At 37.8% G+C, this 23,857-nt stretch overlaps 1 protein-coding gene across 1 annotated transcript in view; it reads right to left on the reverse strand.

Annotated features, from left to right (window-relative positions):
* Positions 1 to 23,857, reverse strand: part of LOC139115220 (aquaporin-like) — a 38,456-nt gene that overhangs the window by 13,653 nt on the left and 946 nt on the right. Inside the window, exons 2-3 of the mRNA XM_070677171.1 lie at positions 9,033 to 9,195; positions 8,005 to 8,209 (exon numbers count right to left, since the gene is read on the reverse strand). Coding sequence (XP_070533272.1) covers positions 8,005 to 8,209; positions 9,033 to 9,195 — 368 coding nt within the window. The remainder of the gene's footprint in view (positions 1 to 8,004; positions 8,210 to 9,032; positions 9,196 to 23,857) is intronic.

Genomic DNA, 23,857 nt, shown 5'->3' on the forward strand with positions numbered 1-23,857 from the left:
GCCCAAGATGTTCTATGGCTTATCATAACACTAACAACAGAAGAACAGAAGATAATCACTGATATATAGCGAATTGCATGGTCGGCATCTTAGATTAGATACGCCATCAACATTTCATTCCACACATTTTCAAATATAATACACAAATGAAGTGATTTCATGTAAGAATGCATAGAATTTCTGTCTGTTTTGAGTTCTCTTGCCGGAGTACTAAGTTTAAATCCTGTCCTTTACTAGTTTTGACACGTACAGCACATGTAAATCTATCAAGCATGACAATTAATTCCATTCTGGTGCTTCAACATCCCCGTAAATTGGGAAAACTACATGTAAAGGATCTAGCAAAAGCTGGTCAAGGCTGACATTCTAAACTTGCTGACCCAGGGCACATTTTCTTCCCTACAATATTCAGGATTATAGCTCAATTACTTGTAAGATGAACTTTTTGACATGTCCTTGAGATATAAATATAAAATGAAATCCAACAGTGTTGATGATGAAATCATTATTTGCTGGCCTGTTGTATTAATTTTTATGCTAAGCCATACTGAACATAGCGGTGTGAGAAAAGTCAACGAAAACAAATCTTTCAAAGTGAAGAGGATGTTTTAAAATGTAAATTCAATGTACCCTAGTACATACACTGGAGACTGAGAAGGGTACACACTACAAAAACCAATTTGATGCCTCAATGTCTCAAGCAGATTCTCTTACACTTCAGAAAATTTTGATAATTTTAAAACTTCTACCAAAACCTCACTTGTACATGTGGGAGTGATATTTGTACTTGGCAGACTGAAGGAATTTACAAAACTAACCTGAAACGCAACAAGTTAATAGACACACTGACTCAGAGTACAGTATGAGTCTGCAGCAGTGGCAGTACCCTACTTTCAGGCTGTACATCAAAATGGTACGTTATCCTTGCTCAAAGGGACAGCCTGGCGAAATGGCAGCAAAACCAATGAATAAATATATTTCCTGGGTAAAAACAAAATCATGCCAAGTATTTATGCACATACTTTTGGCTTTATCTTCTAACAGCTCAGCTAGGATGACACTATAATCTTGGATTAGCAATAAATACTGACAATGATGAATTGATGCAGTCAATATTAGGATTTAGCTTACATCCATAAAAAGACCAAGGCAGATGACTCAAACATAAATACTTTAACAATCGCAATCCTACATTTAAAGTTTTACTATAAGCTTCTTTAATAGCAGTTCAGCGCAGGCTGACATCTTTTGGACTGACCCATAGCTTTTCAGAAGATATAAGAGTCATTGTTGTGAGGTTTACGGATATTGATCCAATCATGGAGGTACAAACAAGACTTGTTTGTACTTCCATGTGTCCAACAAAAACCTATACAGAAAGAAATAGAGATGACAAGCAAGCTTCACAGATGGGGACAATCTTCTCAGCAGTATTGGTTTCCTTGACAACCTGGTACACATTTCACAACTGACACAGCAAACCATGTCCATGTACTTTTGAGCAAATGTGACTTGGTGTCTTTCTGATGGTTAGTATACTACATGTACATGAATGTTCAGTAACCATGCCAACTGTGCTCTTCCTTACACCTTTTCCTTAACCTTTGACCCTCTTTTGAAGTCTATGTGTACTGTCTCACCAAAAACCACAACGCAGCTGACATCAGAAGCTCTGGCACTCCCTGGTTCTCCAATCACTTCTTGCTGACATCGACAAAACAGGTCATGTCAGTGCAAGAAGGTAGTAACTGACATTTTAAGTGAAATTGTTCTCTCTCTGGATATCACCTACATGTAGAATGCTTCGTTGCATCAGCAAAAGTTAATAAAGATAAAATATTTGTGTATCACCATTATTGTATTTTTATATGGATATGCTTTACATTCATATTATGGCTACAATTATCAAGCCATTAAGATTTTCTGGTTGACCAGTCAAGAACTGACTTCTGCAAATATGACGTTGCTGCATTGGTGCAATATTTAAATGGTGTTAGTTCCTTTTGTTTTATCAAGTTGATCAATCTGTTTTGAACGAAAAGTGATGAACATTCTATGCCTTTATAAAAGGACAGGTTATTTGTCATTCTCATCTCTAAACAAATTGATCTGTTGGACACAACTTTCAAAGGAGAACAACGTACTTACACCATGTAAACAGTCAAGTGATAACGTGAGAATGAGGGATTGGGGATTGCCACTTTCATGGGAAATATCTTGTCAGGCTTTGAAAAATATCCATGTACATCAAAGTTTAAACCAACTGTTTATTTAAAAGCCTGTGTCTCTGTCAACACATTTTAATGCTCTCATCAAAACAAACAATAATCTATGGAAGTGAAACACATGCCTTTAAAATCAGGTCACATAAAGAATTTGGTATTTCAACAGATACAGAAGAATTCTTTCAGTAGGGTCATTGGTTGGTGCAGCAAGTCCCTTCAAAGACGTATTGACTAGTTTATCATTAAGACAACTACTGAACATCATGACAAAACCACACTGATTGATGCAAATTATCAAATAATCACTCTTCTTCCACATTTGAAAGATCTGTTCTCAAACATTACTTCTGTAGGGCTAAAGGTCAAAGTTTATTGAAAACCATGGCTTTTTTCTATATATACCATTACAAAGTACAAGTAAGTCCCACTTCTCCATCAGCACACTGTTCCATGTGGCTAGATTTAGGAAGGAAAACGAATTTGTTTTTAGAACAGCCGATGAATAATGTCTTTTCCCTGCGACTGGGCACAGAAACAAAGCTGAGTACGGCTGGTAGAATACTACAGATTAGCCTAGATCCTATTCGTTGCTTACGGCCTTCGTGCCTCCGACCCCACTCCAGAGTTGGGTCGGCGGCACAGAGGCCGTAAGCGACGAATAGAATCTAGGCTAACTACAGATAGGATGGTGTCATGAGGACTTTTCTGATAAACAAAAGTATTACAACAGTAATCTGTACAGTAACCATGGTATCATTTACCTAAATGCAAACAGTTGTCTATTCCATATATTTGCTGTGCATTATGATTTTTGAAACCAGAGCAATCAAAATTTCTCAAGTGTACTGTGTTTAGTATTTTCAAATTGTGAACACAAAGACAATGACAAGACACCGGAAAGCACTGGAGAAGAATTTAAGAGGTGCAAAACTTCCTGGGAGTGGGTAATTATATCCTAATGTCTTTTCTATTACTCAAACTGTGTCAAAGTACGACACTGTGTTACACATTGTGACGACGCATTGGTTAAACACTTTGAGTGCTGTAATTTTTCCCACCAAAATTTTACTGCCACATGAATTTACATGACGCGCATTTCTGCGTCCTTTACGCATAAAACCGGACGCAGGACCCTCAAAAACTAAACCACGCGTCCCTTGGGACGCAGCAATATCTGTTGCTGGTGTACACCTCGCGAAGCTGCTGAACACGTAAAACACATCCCAGTAAACCTTACCGACCCCGTACTTTAATGGAATGCTCCATAGTGCATTGGCCTCCACTGTTTCATAACCAATGGTAACCGCGGAAACAAATTCTATTGCTGTAAAAAGTTACTTTCAAAATGTAAACTGATTCTTAATTGGTCGATTTCTTGTTTGTGTTGATTAACACATGTTTATGCATCAGGGCGGGCCGTGTCAAAACAGGCCGATCTGCGAAAGGTTTTCGGCGGCCGCAGCAACCAGCACCATGCAGGTTTGGTCGAGGCGAAACGGCAGCTACGCCATGCGATTCTGATAATCAGGTCCCCCGACCAAGTCAGCAAAATTACGAACATTCAACAGAAGTTGACTCAATAGATTTACTATAAATGGCTTCGATATTCTGAAGAGCGAAACGTCATGGAGTGCGGTGTATGTTTGAAAGCAAATGTTACATGCCCGTTCATGGAAGGTTTTTGTAATTTCAACATTCAACTCTCACTCGTCATCAGGACTCGAAAAGTCGTCTCACAAGCGTTAAAATCCTAAGCATGAGGACCGGCAGTTGCAGGGTAAGAGCACAGTTACGAGTGGAGTGATACGTAGCGGTAAGAGTAACGAACTCGAGGCGTACGCTGCACAATTACGTACTGTTTACCTGATCGCTAAACGTGACCTTCCATGCGATGTATTCACTGACATCATTCATCTGCAGAATCTGAACGGCTTAGACATTGAATATTACAAACGTCCTCAGATAGTTATGGAGTTTGAAGAGTGTATTCAACGTGCGATCGATACATGCAAGTGACGTCATCGGTATAATGTTGGATGAGACTTGTGTTGTGACATTTCATTCATAAGAAACTTGCAATATATGTTCGATATATTCAGAATGGCGAGGCGAATGTTTCTTTCCTCTGTAACAGTAAATTACAGATGCCACTGCTGCAGAGATCGAAAACGCCTTGATTGAATTTTTGACTAGGAAAGAAATCTGTGACGAGCCGTGAACAAAATATATGGACTAGGAACAGACGGGGCGGCCGTAATGACCGGCCGTTTGAACGGGTTGGGGTGCAAAATTAAAAGCCAGAAATCCCAACCTTGTTCAAGTGCATTGTGTTGCACATCGATTGAATCTTGCTGCTTCCCAAGCAGGCAGAGATATTGAATATTGCAAAGAATATCATAATATAACCATTCATTGTATAAATACTTCATTGACTCTAGTGTGAGATATGACAAACTTAGGGAAATTCAAACTCTGTTGAATGGGAAAGCAAAACGAATTACTGAGGCTACATCTGTTCGCTGGCTGTCGGTCGAATCAGCTGTCAAGATGGTTTTCATCAGTTTTGAGCCAATTGCCTTGGCACTTGCAAGTGACAAAAAAGGGGGAAGGCTGATGAGCTGTTGAAATTTATCTCTAATTCATTGTGTCTGCTATTCACTGCCTTATTGATTGATGTTCTTACTGTCATTGGAATTTTGAGCCTTACATTTCAGAAAGATTCTGTCACCTCTTATATCAAAAAAAGTGTTCAGTCTACTAGGGACACACTGAATAGAATGACTAATGATTCACACACTGTCAGAGACGTCTTTAATGATTTGGGTGATGTTCCTGTGAACTAGAATTTTCATGTAGGAATTATTTTAAGAAATATGCAACTATTTGCTGTGTGTTTTAATACTAATTGAACACAGTGAAGACCATGGCATTGATAAACTATAAAATATTTTTGTGAAATAAATTGGGACCCCCATATTTTGATGTAGGACTCCCATTTTCTAACACCAGGAGTCCCAGGGACTCTCAAAAGTAAAAAGTGATGTAAAACCCTGCTGCCACATGAATTTTTCTGAAATTTTTTGATAATTTTGGACCAAATGGTCATCATATATCATTGGCTACAGTTTTTTATCAAAATTTTGGCAAAAATCTGAGAAAAATTGAATGGAGTATAATTTATAAAGGCGACAAAAATTGAGATTGGCCCTAAAAGGGTTAACTGTCACAAGATGGACGTTTCAGATATCTCGACCCTGACCTCTCAGCAAAATTCCTATTGTTGAAATCATAATTAGCTGTGGTATTTGATGGGATGTGGAGAATGACATTCATTTGACTTTGTGTGGCTAGCATGCATGTGATATAAGTGGATGGAATGGCTCAGAATATTTGGGCTATGTGAAAAGATTCATGAACGAAAAACAATCTCACTAGTTTGCACTGTAAAACTCGTTCATGTTTATATATGGTTTATACAAACATTTTATACAGACAAGGAGCTTTAGAATCAAATAAACTACAAAATGACTGAAACTGAAATACCAAAATGCTTGTTTCCATCAGTATTTAGCACTTAGGTAAACAGCAATGTCGACTGTATATAGTATATGTGTTAAGCAAGAAATCTGAAATAATTGATTGCTATTTTCTTTCTATAGAGATAATAAGTGCCCATATCGACATTAAACCAGGTAATAATTCTGTTATTTCTTTACAACCCTTCAAGACACTTCAACAAAAGAATGCCATGCTTTTAAACTCAGTTCTCAGCAAGATTCAGTGTCTTTGTTTTTAATAACTTGTGAAAGTATCAACACTAGTCAGAGCAGTCGTGAACATTCTTCACCGAGTATCTTGTACCGAAGCAATGCTATCTTGCTTGACATGACACCTTCAAGTCCTCAACAATCATATCTTTATGCAATTTTCACTTCTGTCAGTTTATTTGCCATTTAGCAATGCCTGTGTTTCCGCTGCCGCTCGTTTTTTTTCACATTTTCAGAAGAAAATCCGATGTTTACGAAAATATTCTAGTTAGTATTTGTACATTTTACGAAGATATTTGACCACTAACCACTATGAAAAAACCTTCGAAGGGAAAAACATTGTTTTTACGCCAAATCTTTCATTTTGCAGAGTTTGTAACGCGAATCTGGCCCGGAAACTTCATGGTTTTACATGCAATAGAACACGCCTAAGTCCCTCTACTAAAATGATATCGTCCAAAATCTTCAACCAATCAATGACTCTGTATCAACCATAATTAAGTCTCTGCGCTCGAAATGCACAAGTTTTTATATTGGGACCACCAAAGCCGTCTTTTAATTGGACTATGCATTTGAAACGCGGACACACAGCAGACGTCACATGGCAGTTACGGAGCGGTCGATACAGCTTGCGATCGATGATGACTAAACAAACAAGTAAGAGGTCCGATCTCTGAAACTTTAATAAGGCATTACCGGTGGTAAGCTTTATCAGACAAAGAAAGAGATCGAGTAGCTTGGGCTGCCAAGAGCCACAAACTTTGAAATTGCTGGAGACTTCACAAAAAAGAGCATGCATGATTCCTATACCATTTTGAACTACGTGAGCTCGGCAAGATGAAGTTGTCCCTGTGCAGTAGATTTGAACGTCGTAGAGAGCTACCTACATGTGAAATCGAAGTTGGAAAATAACTTTAAAGATGGTCATACCAGTTCCGTAACTCAAATCTCATTCAGTAACATGATTCAAAGATTGACAGCACACAGATTTTAGATATATTCGGGGGTCTAATTTAACTTCGAAAATAATTTAATTTGTTTTAGACGGATCGAGTGTTGGTAATGTACAGTATTTATTTTTATTCGGTCTAACGTGTCTATTTGACATCCCTGTTTATTTTGTTCAGCGAATCAAACCATTATTATTTATTGGTTTACATTTGTGTCTTTTTATTTATATGAATCATCGTCTTTTCGATGCGTCACTTTTACAATCATTGACAGTCTCACTTCTACTATCCATGGTCCGTCCACCCACTATCCATGGTCCGTCCACCCAGCACAGCACTTTGTAGCATGGTGCAACAAATTTAAAGGTCAACGTGTACGACTCAATTTATATAAATATCAAAGCTCACAAAAAACCCCCGAATAGGATATCAAAAAGCACATAACCGCATCATTTTGTACGCAACCGAGGATGAGAAACAAACTTAATTTTTTTTTGCCTTAATACCTGGTTTTTTATTGTCATTTAGGGAATATGACTGGACAACATTGCTGCACAGAACAAAATATTGAAAAATGCAGGTCTACATTGTTACTTTCAGTCTTACATTTCTTCACTGGAAATAAAGATATCTGACTTCACAAGTTCAAATTTATGAACGTACTAGTATTATTTGCTTCAATTGACTGTATGAATTATGATCAATTCAAGAAATACAGTGAAATTTAGGGTGTACTGGGATGGCCTAATCATTGAGGAAAAAGTCTACAGCAATTATTGCATGAGAAAATTTTTCTCAAAATGAGAATTTTTTTAGCACACCATTCTCATTTTGAGAACATAACCTGCTGACCCAGAGGAAACCCAGAATGGTGTTACTTACACGTGTGTGTCTCACAGCATCTGAGATCTGTACAATGATTAAGTATCTTACCTTGATAAACTAACCTACTCTAGAATCTAGCCATCATTTCTGCCATCTGTGTTTGGGTTAACAGATTTGGAAAATGATGGCTAGGTTCTGGACTATCAGTAGGACAATTTCTGTAATGTGTATACTTACAGCCCAAAGAGTGTTCATCGCATATGCTGCCCCCACTGGTAACGCTGAGGTGCCGAGAATTTTTCTGTTTGGATCTGTAGATGCCAGGACTGTGAACGCCAAGATGAACGTGATGAGAAACTCAACTCCAAAACCTCCCAGCGGTGAAACCAATTCAGACAAGTAAGACATTCCAAGGTTTCCACGAATACCCTTTGGTGCAAATCTACAAAGGAGAATCAAGATGCAGAGAATTCAGATGCAGGAGAATTAGACTTCAGAGAGCATTTGAGATTCTGGTAAACCCTTTGTTTTTAGAGTGATCTATTCATTTGTTAATAACCAAAACAAAACAACACACTTATATGGTAGTATCTGTGAGATGTCAGTGACAGATTGAGTCATTTAAGAAGGTTATTTTGTGGGCTGAGTGACATTGAAGTAGTGAGACTGTTTAACATTACATAGTGTTGTCCCCAGCTTTTAAAATCATTTGAATGATCAATTTACATTATAATGCATTATTTGCATATTCATTTGTTATAAAAAGGGAATTCTGTTGTTTTGGTTATTCATATATGTTATAGATTGCTCTGAAGGCAGAGGAGTGGCCCATCCCTCAAAGGCCCCTCAAAAAGGACCTGGTTACAGCGCAATAAGCTGTAACTTTTGATGCATATTTGTGTTTTTAAAATAGTTTCTTGTTTCGCTCACAAAATTATGTCTGAACATCTACAGTGTTGTACATGTAGGGTTCAACTTATCAACACTGATGTGTGTGTAATATCAAATGTTATTGCTGGCAATTGAATTCTGGTTAAGACTTGAATTCATTTATAGACATTAACACATCATATTGTAAACAATGCAGTTTTTGTCATGGCTAATAATCTGCCTCTGAGGCACTTTTAAGGGGAGGAATAAGATGAGGTGTTTGTTTATTGGAATATAAATATTAAAAATTTTGTCAAAAGTTGCAACTATTGTCTCTTTCATATTTCAGTCAGGTCTGCAGAGCATAAGATGAACATTCATGTTCAGATACTTACCCAGTCATGACAGCGGTTCCAGTAATGGCACCTAGGCACTGTGCAGCTATGTAGAAGATTGCACGTACGATCCCAATTTTCCTAGCGAACAGCATTCCTGCCGATACTGCAGGGTTCATGTGGGCTCCGCTGATGTGTTCAAAACACTGTATCAGAGTTATTACTGAAATGGAAATAAAACAAGATCAGCTTTGTTCTGCCTTTTTGTATTTTTCAACTTTGGTCTTTTATTCAGTTTTTGTATAAAAATGTGACTTTCCTTATCAATATGCATTCTGCTCTACGGCAGTGCACACAACACGTATATCTGATTCATGCAAATAATGTCATGCTAAGCTCTTGTATAGACTTTTGATAGAATTGCTAAATGCCTACAGGCAAATATTTGCGAGGTTCAGCATGTGACATATTGTCACCTTGGCAACCAGACTTGCATGTATTAATGACCATGAACTTTCAAAGGTGCACAGTCAGTTTACATTGACTGAAACTTGCTATTTTCATAGTCTTCAACAAATCCAAGTCATCAGAACATGATGTCAGCAGATAAGATTTGGCACAATTAAAAGATAACACAGGAAAGAGAGGTAGACAGTGAGCACAATGTGATTACTCCTTCACCATTGGCGTGTGTACACATTAACATACTTGTCTCTGCTTCTCAGACAACCCTTAAATCAGAGTTAGTGTAAATGGATCTCCTGTGTGTGAATGGGACTGAACAATAGTTGTAGATCAAGAAGAGGTAAGTGGCATGCAAAAACATGAAAATGACCCGTTATTTGCGTCCATCTGTGAAAAAGTAAAACCCACGGTTCTACAGATTAGGCCTTTAGTGTGTGTTTGTCTTTTGCAGAGGAATGTAATCTGGGACCAAAGCCAAAGCTAGACCATGACAGAATGAGGTATCATAGTGCCTCGAACAGAATTGTCATACAGGTGATATTATATGGCTCTACTTTGCCAGGCCAACTGGGAGGGCATTGTATTCTAATAGTTGATATCTCATTATAGTGACATTGACATGTACATGTAGCTGACAAGCACCCATCAGCTGCACCAACATCAGTCATTGTTTGCCTTCATTAACAATGATAGCAATTATGCTGTCCTTTCTGACCTGTTCTTCAGTATTTTCAGACCACTTAAGCAAATATCAAATGTTCACAATTTCTAGAAGGCAGCCTAGAGCCGCGAAAAGTAAACCCACACACAGAGAAATACCCTCTGGTACTGTACACTGAGGTGTGTTGGAATTTCACCATAGCTATTCATTAGGTATGAGGTTTGCATTGTTCTACGACAAGTAAACGAAATTTCCATAATTTACTAGTAATTCAACATGTGAGTGAACAGCATCTACATGTACATGCGTATGTGCATGTACACACACATGATAAATTCCATTCAGTTTCAGGTAATCATTTTATTCTCTAAATGCAAAACAATATCACTCTTGTTCAAAAGATAAATGTAAAATTGGTCTCCGATGCATTGATTGCAAACCTGTTGCATACACCTTGATATGTGAGAAGTAAACTACAACACCGCCAAAGTCACCATATCACCGGTCCCTTCTTGGCAGAATCACATACAGTACCTTTACACAGAGTCTCTGACTGTGCATACATCTCAAGAATTACCCCAAAAGTCTTTGATTTTATATTAACACCACATGTGAATAAATCATACAAATAAATTTCCATGACTGTCAAGTTTTTATTGTGTGGTGATATGAACAATTACATACATGTACATTCAGGCTGTGATTGCAAAATCTTCAGACTTTAACAAGTCACTAAATTGGCGTATGCAGGAATAAGAACTACATGTAACATGTGCAAAAAGCAGTGAGTGACTAATTTTCTAGTCAAACACAACTCCAATGATGTTGTTGGTCATCTCAAAACAGCTACAGGTGGCTTTTGGATAGTGACTTCACAGGAAAAACCCACGCCATTGAAAACTCACAAAAAAGTCAAAACATGCAGACACTGGGTACGCATTCACTCATTCAGTTTACACTGATTACAAAAGGAGGGCACAATAACATTAATGTTTGACACCAGTATATACGCCATTGAGAGCACTTGCATTGATATGGTCTTTATTATAAAACGGAAGTTTCAGCACATAATTAAAACAATTTCAATGGACCAGTCTCAGTAGGAAAGACTAGTGACATTCAAATGTTACGACACAGTGGCAGTGGCGTGTGTTGGGGTTTGTCAACTACAAATGGATTGGCAGTTCTTGAAATAGAGTAGCCTAGATTCCTTTTCCGTCCGCTTGCCTCCGTACCTCCGTCCCTAGTGGGGACGGAGGTACACGGAGGCAAGCGGACGGAAAAGGAATCTAGGCTAGAAATAGAGAAACAGATTTAAAATTATAAATAGGCCACTGTATATTTTAGAAAAAGAGGAAGTTTGGATTTCAATTCCTTACAACAGATGAGGTGCATTTGAAAGTAGCAATACTGTGATTGGCCATCAACTGTCAGTCCGTGATTACTTGAAACATTTAAATTCCACTATGCAGATTGAGCCAATGAGTTTACAGCAGCTGTTGTAAGAAAGGGTCCTCTAAAAAATCATACCCCAAAATGTACCGGAGATCAATTTTGACACACCGGATAGCACATGTGAATTAAGAGATGTATAAAATCCATCGATGTTGGTTTTTGATTAAACTGAGCCTTTCTGTGGAGGGAATCTGTCTCCCAAATAGCCATTTTGTTTCCAAACTTCCTACATTTCTAATGCATACAGCGGCCCTCAAGTGTCACACTTTGTGCGCTGTCATTGTCATGGTTTGCCCAAACCTACATGTATTGTTAACAATGGAGATTATCTAGCTGTTTACAGATAATTTGGGTGAACATGTTTATAACTTTCCACAGGGTATCTACTGGTAGCAATTGTAGTTCATCATCAATTGCATCACCATGCCTTTACTTTTTGCTAATATTCCGTAGTAACTCTGGTATATTTGGGAAGTGGAGTGAATATCAGTTAGAATAATCCACCTGAAGAAGGCATGTTTTTCTCGTTACTTGTGATTTTGAAAATGTAGCTCAGTAGTTTATAAAAAACAGTCAGACAACAAGTCTTTGTCACTGGTCTTCTTATTCAGCTGTAACAATCATGAGAACTATACACAATGTCACTAAACTCTTACAGGATTTGACCAATTTAAATTCTAAAAATCCCCCAGGAGGTAAAGTTATATAACTCAGACAGTCCAAAAGGTACAGACAGAGCTTTTATCTGTTACCCACTTTGCTTATTGTGTCCCTTTAATGGTAATTGAAAAAGCAGGCATCATTAACATGCATGGTGTGTGTCTGGCTAATTTAAAAACCCATTCAATTCCTACCCTATGCCTATCTTGGTGGTTGATTTTTTCATTAAAATCTCAAAGTATCCTTTGATTACCTGTAACTGCCATACATCCATGTATCCTTGGAGATACATGAAAAAATCACACCAAAAGCTGTTATAAACAAGCATTATAATTGGATGGTGATTTGCACAGAATGGTAAAATTGCAAAGTTTGCTTGACTTCTGAAACCTGTCTGCAGGAATCAATATTAAGATAGAAATCATAGCACTGGTGTAAACCACTTTCCAGTACCATCTGATAGGAACAAAGACGCCACAGATTATTTCAATATGTTCAACAACAGTTCAGTTCTGCATGAATTGTTGAGTTGCAGGTTTATGTCTTCACCATTCCCTGCCCCCACTCCCCATCACTATTCCCTCCCCCAACTCCCTGCCCCATTCCCTGTCACCATTCTCTATCCCCATTCCCTGCCCCCATTCCTCTGTCCCTATTTCCTGTCAATATTCTCAAACTGTGCTTACTTTACAGAAGGATATGCACGTCCCTTCTTTGCGATGCAATGTGATATTTCAGATGTGTTTTAAAATTTCGAGACAACAACTAATGGGATTGCATTTCAAGACTGAAGATCACTAAAGCCAAAGCCAGTGCTATACCACAGCGCATTTCAATCGTATCCTTGCGGTAAATATGTTCCCCCTTAGAGGAACACAGATTCATACCATCTGCAATACACATGTACATGTAAGTAAGTAACGTAAGACGAGTTTCAGGTGTGCATTTAAGTTTACCAAGACATTCACTGGGAGTTTGATGATATGGCTCATCAACGGAATTAAACAAAATTGACATATATTCTGATTTGAATATTATGTCACACAATTTCAAAAATTTTACAGCATCCTATATGTTATCGTTTTATACACAACTTCTCTAAAATTTCATTTGCTCAAAGGCCGACCCATCTCTAAGTCAGATTTTAATCAGATTGCTCAAGACTCCAATCTCATGCCTACTTCTATATGTGCTCAACATTACAACTGAAGTCGGTATTTCAATAAAGCCTGTTTTATTTATTGTTCTGTTCTTCTGAAGTTGTATATTGCATGATTATCCTATTGATAGAAACTTACTGAACTTGAAATAAAATGTTTTGTAATTCTAGTCTTCTGCAGATTCATTTGCAATTCTTGGATGCCATTACAGAGAACACCACATTAACCCGTCAAGCCATTTAGTAAAATGCCCAGTGAGACAGGGAGTCATTTGGCCAGATTTAATGTTAATGTGGCGTTCTCTGTAAAAAACCCACTGTGCTGTAACTAACATGAGTTCGTAATTCCAAATTCCAAGAGTTGTGTTTTATCGAGCAACGACAGATCTTGCACAAGGTTAAAATCACTGTCTAGCAGCCTGAATGCATTCCTGCGACTTGCACCTGCTCCGAGCTGACAATGAGGTCACTATGAGAAATTCCACTCTTTGAAGATGACTTGGTCAGAATGGTGAAGCACAACAAAAGCTGATGTGACTTCTAAAGGGAGAGGCAATTTATTGTTTGGACAAGGTCACGTTAGAGATGTTTTAAGTCCCACTTTCAAAGGACAACATCACTGGCTTTAGATACCAGCTGATACCACCATGTGTATAGCTGCTCAACAACACTGCAAACATTGGTCTGCATTATTGTCAGATATTATGACATTATACACTAAGTCTTTATTATGGTTTAACATTAACATGATTGTATTTGATCTAAAAACCACCAAATTTTCATTTTGGACCACCAATTGCAAACGCTGGTGCCCTGTGTGAATCAGAACTGTCACTTTGAAGAATATGATATGGAACCTGTAACGGAAATAGTGGAAGTTTTGACAATTCTTCAACATTGTTACAGCCCAAGTACAATTCTGCATCCTTCATCACTGTGACTGAGTTGAAGAAATTTCCATAACGCATTGTTAACCCCTGCTAACAGCATGATTTAAAGTTGGATTTGTGATTTACCAAATCTGGACATTCTGACTCAGACTTCCATCATGAGTGTTACAATGTTTTCAAGTATTGTTTTTGATTGATATTAACCCTTTTCCTGCCAAGTCCATATTTCACCACCAGGTCAAGATGGTTAAAATTAATGAAACACAACGTATTCCATATCATGTATTTTAACATTATACTATAGATTTGAAGGCTGTTGAAAACATAATACCGTAAAGTTGATTTTTTTTGGACAAAAGATGCTATAACATACCAAGTCAAGTGGGTGAAAATACGTCATGTTTTGGCTCAATACGGCTTTTTACTGACTTGGCTGATTGGGAAGTTATACAGTTATTACTGTCTGGCAGGAAAAGGGTTAAACATGTAGGTGTGTGGAAGAAGAAGATAATAAATGTGTCAATAGAATGGACTGTTTTGTTTGGAGCCAAATTCATATATATGTACAGGAGGACAATAAATAAATACTACTTTGTTGGGGTTAAGTTCTTGTGTTTGTCGCCCATAACATGTGATACACAGAGTCACAGCACAAACGGCCGTACATACATGTACCTGTACTACAACTGGTAGAACTGATGATTTTATACTTTTCCTTTTGTCATTGCTAAAAAGGACAATGCAAGAGTGAAAATCTGATGGTCACACCTCTTATACCACAGTTGTTGAGTTCTGCTGTTTAAAAGTCAGTGTTTACAATCAAAGCTTGTCTCCAGACTTCAAATGCCTGCAAGGAAAGGTGACTACAATGTGCGTCAAGGGCCAGGTGGGGTAGAACGTTGTAAACAAACACATCGATCTTTCCGGTACTGTGTTCCGTCTCTACTGATGACCATCACTAATGTATGAAGAGACATTGTACAGTAATGAAGCCTTTCATTTGGCGGAAACCAAAACTGCAATTAAATGGAGTCACTTTTTGTGGCTGTATTTTACAATTTTATAAGCTTCCATTAGCAGAGAAAGTCACCGCATACATTCCTTTACACCTGCTTTCAAATCCAGTCAAGCCTATCGCTGAACTATGAACAACACACTCCTTTGGGCGCAGTAAGTAAAATATTGCCTTGGACATTTTACAGTGGAAGCAGACTTGGTGAGCTACACTGTGGTACCATTATCTTTTCACAAACCAAGAATTTGTCGACCAAATTCATTTCAAGCCTTACTGTACTCAGCCAATGTAAATACTATGTAGCAGCATTCGACTTTTGTTGTTTGCTAACACTGAACTTGAAGAACACCATGTGTACAACACATTAGCTTTTTATATTCTTGGTTGTTTTTTATTGGTGCTTTGCTTTGGTTATTTTCATAATTCCTTATTCCAATAGTTTGACGAAGTAAAATTATTCCTTTCCCGAAAAGAATCACTCACATCACAAATGCTTCAGAAAATGATGATTTCGTCATGCTTGTTTCAGTATTCTCAACAGTCTGGGAACAATTGAGGGATTGCCAATTTACATAACAATGCATAATTTGCATATTTTTGTAGTGAAAACATTTTTCTTTTGTGTAGTTATTAACATATGGATAGAGAGGGGTGGCCATCCCTCAAAATCCCCTTGCAGAGAACCCTGTGTTTAGATACCATAACTAATTTTGTTCATACAATGGCAGCCTTTACTGAAATGAAATGAGCATCAACATTATTATCTGTGGTTCACACTTATTAGAAATTGTTTCTCACAACATGCTTCTGTTTTGAAAGTTATCAAATTACGTCACACATTGAACTCATGCTATTAAAATGCATCAGTGGAAATTTGCAATTCATTACTTATTTCCAATTACTTTTGGCAAATTTTCTTTCATTTTTTCAGGAGTCAACAAACCAACATACATGTAAGGTGGTGTAACCATGGCAACAGATGATATAATGAAGTCTACCGGGTTCTTATTCTTTACCAATAAAATGATCATTTGTGAAGTGGTACACAATGCATTATAGATTAGAAATTTAGTTCACATTGTTCATTATCAGCCTGTGTTCTCCTATGTGTACAATTCAATTAATATGACACTGTTACACTCAATGATTAGATAAGCTACTTAAAAAACAATGGAATGTGTCCCCTGATTAATTGGAAAACAGAAGCCGCCTAGGTCATGACCTCCACAGCACACAGCAAAGATAAACTTATGCACTCCACTGCAGATATGCTGTACAGCCAAAATAATTGACACTAATGGGGCTAATTTTCGTCTGTGCATGTACGTAGCCTGAAACATTGAAAATGAGGGGTAAATTTTCATTTCCCAATACACTTTACAGCCCCTCACATTATGATTACAGGGGTGATTTGATGATTTCAGAAACATTATACAACCAACAACATTGCACAATAACTCTATCAGCCACGGGATTGATCCTGAACTCCCAAATTTTGGTTTAGTTACCCTATTTTTTATATTTGCTGATAATATGACATGTCTCTGTCATAATAAACAAACAGATGAACAGATTATATCCGATAAATCACTGCCATATTTGCATGCACCAATTCATCTGCTCAGACAAGAATGACTGGACAAGTGTTTAATTGTACAGTATTACAGATACACCTCAAAGAATTTAAATACATACACAGTACACCAAGTCAGTGTCGAATTGTGCTATAGCTTAACACGAACCCAGTGTCTTGCAGTCTATGGTTGAAGGCAAGTCTTAGTGGGGCATCAGCCTAGTGATGCAATAACACCTTTAGGAGAAGAACACCTGTCAAATGATGGATGGCTCTGCCATTGTCACAGGAGGGCCGTAACTACCCACTTAGTGCCGTGATACAAATGCCTAGGCAGGCGTGCCAATCTGTAATTACTGTTTTGGGAGTTCCAGGTCAATCCATTGCTTTCTTTCCTTGCATACCACTGCATGCAACTTAATGCACAGTTCTAGCTACTGACATGACAAGTATTGAAAAGACGGTGTTTATGCCTTCTGCAAAGATGAAAATCCAATTCATCACAGTAGAATGTGTATGCTTCTGCATTAATTTTTTCTTGTTTGTGTGTTTTGAATAAATAACTGCCGGTCGCAACAGCATTGTTGTGGAGAATTTCACCAAATCTCGGAAATCTGTCATTTTGTGTCGTCTGATGACCCCATCAGTGACCTTAACTCTGCTGTGTTGTCTGGGCGTTAGAGGCTATCCAAACTTTTGTCCGTCTGTGAAAGCCTTCCCTGTTAAACAACATCCACCGGTGTCACATACTGTAAATGATTTACTAGTAACTCGGCCGATTTAACGGGCGCCAAATGCTCCAAATGGCCATAGACTTGCAATGGCCGTTATGCTGAATATCCTTAGAACTGAGAAAAATTTGGTTTAGGTCCTTTCTTGTTGATCTTGATACCCAGTGACTGAACATCCGTGTAGAGAATTACAGAACACTTAAAAACATGTACATATATGCCTGGGTCATTTCTAGAGAAAAACATGTCTGATACATTGTCCATCCAAGCTGTCAAAGATATCCCAGCCTATTAAGTCACTGTCCATGTGTAGTGCCAGTATACAGGAGATTCTGTCAATACACACGGCAGAGAATGCGCAATGACCAATCATATTGCTCCTTTCCATGGGGAACAAATTACTTGACAGTACACCAATAAGTTAACTTCTTCTTGAAGAAATATCAATATGATACTGTAAGTGCAATATCATTCTCAGGTTATTGCAGACAATCGTGAAGTTGTGGTTACAATTCAAGGAAATCATCAGCTATAGGTACATGTGTTTCTGACACACATGTTTGTAATCTGGTTACTGATCATCTTCATGTGCTCCAAAAGTAATCAACTTCCATGATTGTCAACAGATTTACTTCTAGTCTACATGTTACTAAGGGATGAATGGTAACAGTTTGATGAAGATTCCAGTCCAACAAACATGTGTTTGCCACTAGTAACAATCACATTGAAGAGACCAGGTACCATACATGTATGCACAGAAGTACAGTTTGTGCTAATTTTAGACTGTTGAATGGTTCACTTATCTTTAATGTTTGGTGATTAGAAGACTTTGGGAAAACTGTTCTATTTTCAGCTGAATGGTATAATGTACAAACATACGACTGACATGTTGGTGAAACAATCAAGTCTGTTCAGTATTTGCCATGTTACACTTTATGCTGTTGCCATATTCTGAATGAAAACATTAAGTTTTGCGTTGATGTCCTGACAGTTTGACTTTCTGACTGAGTTACTGATGATTAAAATTCCTGATGACAGCAATGCCTGATGGGAGCTGTTTTGATCCTTTCTGGCCATTTGCTATCCTGCCGAGTAAGTGAAACAGTTTGGTACAGGGCCAAAACCTACTGTATTTCCTAACTGCTTGGCGGTACCTTTTTCATCTGAAATCCAAACCAAACTGATCAAACTAACTGGATGCATCAGTAGACTGGCTCTCTGAACCATGGGTGTGTAAAATTTGTCCATCTGTTACCTACACGTACAGTAAAGTTGTGAACATAAAAAACTACCGAGTACCACAGTATGCATTTCAATACTGAACTTAACTCTGGATGCTCTGCTGATGGAATAATGACATCACTTAAACGTGACCTTTGACATCACAGAATTTAATGATACAGTGATTACGATACATCATACTTAATACAAAAAAAATAATTCCTCGTAGTGTCATCAAATTTTAATGATAAATATTTTGAAAGAACTGAAAACACAGGCAGTGACCATGTGATCAATATGAATGTAATGATTATGTTGTAAAAGGACATTATTGAGGCAATTTCTTTTACAATGATGATTATACATGCGCCATTTTTTCTAAGGCTGCAAGAGGGCTACCTGTAGTAGTTGTCATCTTTGAATAAGGCCAAAGTAATTAAATTCTTTGTTTTGCGTCCACTCTAAATGGGAAAAGGTACGCGTCTAAGCGGCTGAAAAACACACACAAGAAAATTAACACAAAGTAATTTGATTGCAGCAAATAAAAAATTGTAACAAAATTTTAGTTCAGAAAAGCTAAGCGGTTATGTCCTAAAATTTCCTATTCAAATACACTGTGTGTGTTTTTCATGAAAACCTTAAAAACCTACGCGGGTGGGAGGACGCAAAACAAAGAATTTAATTAATTTGGCCTGATTTATTTCATCTGATCTAAAATACAGTTTCTTGTTCTACTCCCCAAAGCACATTGTTGAAATACGCAGTATTCAGCTTGTCATCTCCGCCTGTACATGTGTAGACTGCACTTTAATTGTTGACAAGTGAATTCTGGACACTGTGTTGACAAGCTATTACTTACATGCTTTGCGAAGATGAGCAACAACTTGTCGTTGATGAAAAGACAAAAAATGATGAAAACATCAAAACTTACAGCAACTGGCCCATTATTTGGTCAAGGAAAAATAAATTATCATTGTACAATGTCGTCTTCAAATTCTTATAGGAATATGAAAATAAAGGACCAAGAACAGAAAAGTAAATTAAACTTACATATGCTCAGTACCATTTCTGCCATTAGGTTTCAAATTTTTCTAGCACTGTATGCAACATACCTGCAGGGTTCTGCCCAGAGTTCCAAGAGTGCTGGACGGCTCATTAATATTCATGAGCATTAATATTCATGAAAAACTGTAACATTTATATGCTTGTATTTTTACATTCTTAGGGCTTGATATACAAATAATAGCCAATTCCACTGTACCTTCAAAGTATTTTTTCAGTTTTAACTGAACAAAACAGAAAGAAAACAATCTTTAGTAGTTGTAAAGGAATCTTTTGAAGCTTCTGAAAAATAATGTACCACTTTTTTGTCATCATTTTCCTGTGCTTATATCATCCCTCACCACTATGAAGTTTGGATTACCATTGCACTGTACCAGCATCCAGTGTTTTTTCAAATGACCTAGGTGGTCTTGTTACTGCTCATGCGCAGACTCTATAGAGTTTAAACCAAGAACTTAGCGGTTGGCTAATCGGCCATAGTTTTGAAAGTGGAATTTCTCGATGTCAAATTCATTTCAATTGCTTCTTGATAGTCATTGTAGAATGGGAAAATTCACAAACAGAGAGGCTTGTTGCCACGGACAAGTAACTTTTGGCTTATAACCTGAAAAAATAAGTGAGTGTTCATTGATAATTCAAAGACTGGATTCGTTGACACCAAACTTGCTCGTGACTTTCATTGCATGCAGTCTTTCCACAATGCCACTCATTGAGTTTGAACTGAACATTGAAGAGTACGTTTTAGTTAGAAGTCCTGTTTTTTGTGCTCATTTTCGCTTCCGTACTTCATTTTTGTGGTGTTATAAACCTTGATACAAAGCAAAAAAACTTCAGTTTTTCTCCTTCTTTCGATCGTACAGAGATACTGTGTGACAGGAAAACCGTGTCTAGTTCATTAGGGCGATGATCTTGTGAACGTACGTTCAACAGCTGAACAGCTTTTCATATGCAAAATCAGCGTACGGTAATCAACCAGTGGTATTGTTTAAATAGCATTTTATTGAAAGGCATTCTATAGTACCATTGTTTTCATCAACTCTTCATGCAATTTTATGAACTGCTTGACCTCAAAAGTGTCACTCGTAGACATTCATGTTGATTGTTCAAAGCATTGAACTGCAAGTGCCGGTCGGTCACTTGTCAATGCTGGTCGGAAATTCTGAGTGCCGGACGGGCCCGTCCAGCGCCGTCCGGCGTGGGCAGAACCCTGATCTGTACCTCAATTTCAAACTCAAAAAATGGTGGTTTAATTAAAGGAGTCTACGAAGCTCTAAATATACCTTACAGGTTATTGGACTAAATTCAACTCCTTAACATATACTTTCTATTAAGTTTGGTTTCCCTAACTCATGAATCTTGTATGCAATTTAAAAGGGAATATTTCTGACCAGCCTATATCTTTTCATATGCACCACAACAACACGTGTCGCTAATCCTGCTCTTTTCTAGGTGGCATCTACATTTTCACCAAAATTTGCAGTGATAAAACATTCACCAATAACTTTAGTTTGCATAACAATTGTACCAAAACTATGTTCTGAAGAAAGCTAGACAATAGGAAGTTTCTCAGGAACATTGCCATTTTTTACTGTGTATTTTGGATGCACTGCTTTGAAGGTAAAACCAGTAAATTACGGATGACAGGACCATGAAATATTATCTTGCATTGCAGTGAAAACGATGACAAAACTTCATCCAGGAGACTTGCAAAGATGATTTGATATCATGTCCATGGGCTCAGATGTCTACTTAAAGGATTGTAAAGATACTCAAAATTTTCCCAACACACGCACAAGCACTTCAAATTGAGTCACCGATATAACATCAAGATCTGATTAAGCAGGAATGAAAAGCATGTGCTGGAGTGAACACACACAGGCACAAAGGTCGGCAGGGTCTTGTGATGTTGTTGTAGGGCAGAATTAAAATTTATTAATGGGGACACTTTTATTGCTTGTCACTTTATTTAGTGAGTACACTTCTTTTCAGCTAAATTTCAACCTGTACTGGCCAAACCAAAGCCAACTGGTGATGAAATCTACTCTCTCTGTGTTGATGGCCGCTGTAATTCAATATGCATAAACTATGGCCCCATATTGAAGGTCAGTCCATTCAATATGTATAAACTGTGGACCCATGTTGAAGGTCTGTCAATTTCATTCAAATATTCCACTCTCAACAGAAATGAGATATTTTGTCAGTGGTTGGACACCAGTGATCTCAGGGTAATGTTTTGAAACATTATAGCAGTCAGCCCTTTACAAATTAGCGATATGTGAAACCCGTTCCAAATCTGATAATACCAGTAGGGTACGGCTGAGTCCCAATTATACACGAGTACAACAGAGTTTCAGAAGTTGTAGTAATAAGCATACACTGTAGTACAGTGTACCACGTATGGATTTTAATAATAATGGCCCTACGGGCATGGCTAGAGTGTCCGGCTTTGACTTCATGGAGTTTGGTGGCGGCGTAGCCAAAGCTGGACACTCGCCATCCTGGTAGAGCTAGAATAGTAATAGGGTATTATAATCTGTATACAGCTTTCGTTATTTTGTTCACTAGAAATCATGCAAGAACGGTTTCTTTCTTGTCCCAAAAGTATGTTGAAATTAAAATTATCCTTGCAAAAAATTTGTATAACACATGCCGTGTTATTTTCCACAAAATTACACATGATTGAATTAATTATAAACTTATATATATAATCACAGACTTGAATACTGTTGACTACAGATGAAGTCGATTATACTTCCTGTGCAGTCCACTGGATGAGTGTATGCATAGTCATTGCCACTATTTGAGAGTATTTCTGTATGATAGCAGAGATTTTGTTATTGCTTTTATTTTCTGTATATGGTCAGCAGGCTAGGATTTTTACCACTTTTCTACCATACTTCACAGGTCCATACAACCAATATAACTGACTTTCAATGACACAAAATTACCAAAATGTCCTTGCATAACTTCACACCTTTCAAACAAATCATTCTGATGTGTTTGTCTCAATAATCTGAACAATATTTCTGAACAGACAGCAATACCCCCTACAAATTGCATTTCCATGCACCTGATCATGTACAATTGTCCAGAGTCAGAGTATACGGAAAATCATCTTCCCATTCATAAACCCATCATTTTTCAAAGTCTTGGGATGCTGTCTTTAGAACAACTGCTGTTCCATGGAGTAATAGAGTTCTTTGGAAATACATGGTCATCACTTTTCTGCGGTGCACTGCACCAAGTTCCAGTTTTTACATTAATTCTATATTGTCAACACAAGAATTCTTAAAAATTAAGCAGTTTTCACAATAACAACAATCACCACATAAATCAAAGTGAGTCACTTGTTCCCCAATGGATCATGCCATAGGCCAGTCATGTTTCCTGGCAACCAGGAAGGGGTTGTTGTCATAGTAATCATTACAAGAGGAAATCTTAATGACTAAATCATATAAGCATATGTCTTACAACTTCTCAATTGGGACACATACAATGTAACATGTACATGTACATGTTACCCTGAAAATGAACTTCAAAATCCAAAAGATTTAGCCTCACTGACCACCGATTTTCACCTGTTCAAACACTTTCAACGGTGAGTGAGTTACTCGCCACGGAAAATACCCTATAGCAACGGACTTTGCCTACAGCTCCATTGCGTGACAGGGCCAGGGCACGGCACGGGACCACAGTCCAGAGGGACTGTGACGGGACCTTCTATTTGTCAACATGAAAAAAACGTGATCATGTCGGCGTTCGTAGAAGGACCCATCCATGCTCATACGCAGCAGTAAAAATATACCCCTATTCACTGAGCATGACTTCAAGTAGATCAATGATGGAAGCGCACAAAAAGCAATGTCTGAAAAGAAACATCCGCGGTACACGAACGAGAACAGGCAACCAAAGCCCGGCCACCCTCCTTCACTCGTGTTGTCTTGTGTGTGCAGTGTAGTGACACGGTTGTGTTGTAGCGATGCCTTTCAACTT

Source organism: Ptychodera flava, chromosome 17, assembly GCF_041260155.1.
Source record: "Ptychodera flava strain L36383 chromosome 17, AS_Pfla_20210202, whole genome shotgun sequence".
Classification (NCBI taxonomy): domain Eukaryota; kingdom Metazoa; phylum Hemichordata; class Enteropneusta; family Ptychoderidae; genus Ptychodera; species Ptychodera flava.